Raw genomic sequence first — 3,514 nt, 5'->3', positions numbered from 1 at the left:
TTACAATTTGACTCATATCGACCAAAACTACTAGCAATCTGTTCCAATTCATGTATTCAAATACTTCATTCATTCTCTTTTTCAAATATTTCTTGAGCAAGTACTATGTTCCAGGAAATAAACCTGATGCCAAGCCACAGTGATTCATAAGATATGATTCCTATCCCACAAGAAATTTGCTTTCTGGAAACACATACTGTCCTAGAACACTTCTTAGCTTCTAATTCTCTGAAAGCAAACCAGCTACAGTGAACACATTTTGCTATCCCTATGGCAACCGACTCCAGTATTCTTGCTGGGATAATCCCATGGACAGAGGAGCCTGGTGGGCTACAGTCCATGGGCTCGCAAAGAGTTGGTCATGACTGAGAGACTGAGCACGCCTTACAAGTACAAAGACTGAGACATGCACCCCTTACAAGTACAAAGTACTTACAAGTACAAAGAGAATAATACCTGAAATTCCTCCCTAGCTTTTGAACTCTTGTTTAAGTGAGACGTGGAATCCATTAAAATTGCATTATCAGTTAAGAAACGTGCGGGAACGATTAGCAAAAAACCTAGTGGAAAAGGGCGTACTGACAACAGAGAAACAGAACTTCCTCCTTTGACATGACGACACACCCCCTCACCAACAACAGCATTAAGCAGCGCCTCATCAAGAAGGTGCAGGAAGCCGTTCTCGACAAGTGGGTGAACGACCCTCACCGCATGGACAAGCGCCTGCTGGCCCTCCTCTACCTGGCCCACGCCTCGGACGTCCTGGAGAACGCGTTCGCGCCCCTGCTGGACGAGCAGTACGACGTGGCCACCAAGCGGGTGCGGCAGCTCCTGGACTTGGACCCTGAGGTGGAGTGTCTGAAGGCCGGGACCAACGAGGTGCTGTGGGCGGTGGTGGCCGCCTTCACCAAGTGACCCTGCCCCGAACCACGCGTCCCCCTTCTCTCATGGGAACCAGTCGATCTTCTTCTATGGACTTCTGGGTTTCTGCAGTCTGTACTTCCCACACTGTAATTGGCTTTTGTTTCATGAAATGGGGAGGTGGCTTTTCCTCTTGTGGGTGTGTGCATGCAAGAAGCTGCCGGTATGAGAGACCTTTCCGTTAGGTTTAGAAAACAGAAAGTTTGACTGCCTTTTGGCATTTCATTCCTTCTTGAGTTCAAGAGTTGCCATTCTTACTGTAACAAGTTTTGGATTTTCGTTGTGTTTACTTTCAGTTCAGTTCAGTTCAGATCAGTCGCTCAGTCGTGTCTGACTCTGCGACCCCATGAATTGCAGCAGGCCAGGCCTCCCTGTCCATCACCAACTCCCAGAGTTCACTCAGACTCATGTCCATCGAGTCCGTGATGCCATCCAGCCATCTCATCCTCTGTCGCCCCCTTCTCCTCCTGCCCCCAATCCCTCCCAGCATCAGAGTCTTTTCCAACGTGTCAACTCTTCGCATGAGGTGGCCAAAGCACTGGAGTTTCAGCTTTAACATCATTCCTTCCAAAGAACACCCAGGGCTGATCTCCTTCAGAATGGACTAGTTGCATCTCCTTGCAGTCCAAGGGACTCTCAAGAGTCTTCTCCAACACCACAGTTCAAAAGCATCAATTCTTTGGCACTCAGCCTTCTTCACAGTCCAACTCTCACATCCATACATGATCACAGGAAAAACCATAGCCTTGACTAGACGGACCTTTTTTGGCAAAGCAATGTCTCTGCTTCTCAATATGCTTTCTAGGTTGGTCATAACTTTCCTTCCAAGGAGTAAGCATCTTTTAATTTCATGGCTGCAGTCACCATCTGCAGTGATTTTGGAGCCCAGAAAAACAAAGTCTGACACTGTTTCCACTGTTTCCCCATCTATTTCCCATGAAGTGATGGGACCCGATGCCATGATCTTGACGTTTTCTGAATGTTGAGCTTTAAGCCAACTTTTTCACTCTCCACTTTTACTTTCATCAAGAGGCTTTTGAGTTCCTCTTCACTTTCTGCCATAAGGGTGGTGTCATCTGTATATCTGAGGTTATTGATATTTCTCCCGGCAATCTTGATTCCAGCTTGTGTTTCTTCCAGTCCAGCATTTCTCATGATGTACTCTGCATATAAGTTAAATAAGCAGGGTGACAATATACAGCCTTGACGTACTCCTTTTCCTATTTGGAACCAGTCTGTTGTTCCATGTCCAGTTCTAACTGTTGCTTCCTGACCTGCATACAGATTTTTCAAGAGGCAAGTCAGGTGGTCTGATAGTCCCATCTCTTTCAGAATTTTCCACAGTTTATTGTGATCCACACAGTCAAAGTCTTTGGCATAGTCAATAAAGCAGAAATAGATGTTTTTCTGGAACTCTCTTGCTTTTTCCATGATCCAGCAGATGTTGGCAATTTGATCTCTGGTTCCTGTGCCTTTTCTAAAACCAGCTTGAACATCAGGAAGTTCACGGTTCACGTATTGCTGTGTTTACTTGCAAACTACCTCCAATTTTTTTTTGTTGCTTTTTGGGTTTTGGCTTTTTTTTTTTGCAAATTTTTAAATATTAAAGTACAGTTGATTTAGTGTTGTGTTAGTTTCAGGTGTATAGCAAAGTGATTCAGTTGTACATATACATCTATTATTTTTAGATTATTTTTCCTTATACATTATTACAAAACATTAAGTATAGTTCCCAGTGCTATACAGTAGGTCCTGGTTGATTGTTTTATATATAGTAGTGTGTATATGTTAATAAAGTGAAAGTGAAAGTCGCTTAGTAGTGTCCAACTTTTTGTGACCCCCATGGACTATACAGTCCATGGAATTCTCCAGGCCAGAATACTGGAGTGGGTAGCCTATCTCTTCCCAGGGATTGAACCCCAGTCTCCTGCATTGGAGGCAGATTCTTTACCAGCTGAGCCACCAGGGAAGCCCAAGAACACAGGAGTGGCTAGCCTATCCTTTCTCCAGCGGATCTTCCCGACCCAGGAATCAAACCAGGGTCTCCTGCGTTGCAGGTGGATTCTTCACCAACTGAGCTACCAGAGAAGTCCCCATATGTTAATACCAACCTCCTAATTTACCTCTCACTACCCTTTTGGTAACCATAAGTTTGTCTCCTGTGTCTGTGGGTCTGTTTTGTAAAGTAAGTTCATTTGGATCATTTTTTCCCATGTTCCACAATAAGCAGTATGATATTTGTCTTTCTCTGTCTGACTTACTTCACTTAGTATGATAATCTCTAGGTCCACCCCTGTTGTTGACATGGGTTTTTTCATTCTTTTTATGGCTAAGTAATATTCCATTGTATATATGTACCACACCTTCTTTATCCACTCCTTTGTCACCACTGACACCACCTTTAAGGTTGCTTCCATGTCTTGGCTATTGTAAATAGCGCTGATATGAACATTGGGGTGCATATATATATCTTCTTTAAACTACCTCCAGCTTCAAAAGCACATCATTAGCATCTCTTGAGTTTCAGTTTGTCCACAAGTACAAGTCCTTCTATATTCTTAACTCACCAAAAGTAAAAAGCTGTATGTATTAG

The 3,514-nt window shown here is 43.8% G+C and overlaps 1 protein-coding gene across 1 annotated transcript; it reads left to right on the top strand.

Moving 5' to 3' along the window:
• The first annotated feature begins 596 nt into the window (after window positions 1–596).
• Window positions 597–969, top strand: LOC133233359 (Golgi phosphoprotein 3-like). Its single transcript, XM_061393148.1, has one exon. It carries the CDS (start codon window positions 613–615, stop codon window positions 913–915), a length of 303 nt encoding a protein of 100 aa, XP_061249132.1. The 5' UTR covers window positions 597–612; the 3' UTR covers window positions 916–969.
• The last annotated feature ends 2,545 nt before the right edge of the window (window positions 970–3,514 follow it).

The sequence above is a fragment of the Bos javanicus genome, chromosome 20, assembly GCF_032452875.1.
Source record: "Bos javanicus breed banteng chromosome 20, ARS-OSU_banteng_1.0, whole genome shotgun sequence".
Lineage (NCBI taxonomy): Eukaryota > Metazoa > Chordata > Mammalia > Artiodactyla > Bovidae > Bos > Bos javanicus.
This window is presented reverse-complemented; position numbering and strand designations above follow the sequence as displayed.

What these genes read in the sequence shown, in the direction of transcription:
- LOC133233359 (XM_061393148.1), top strand. Translation starts at nt 613, where the DNA reads ATGACGACACACCCCCTCACCAACAACAGCATTAAGCAGCGCCTCATC.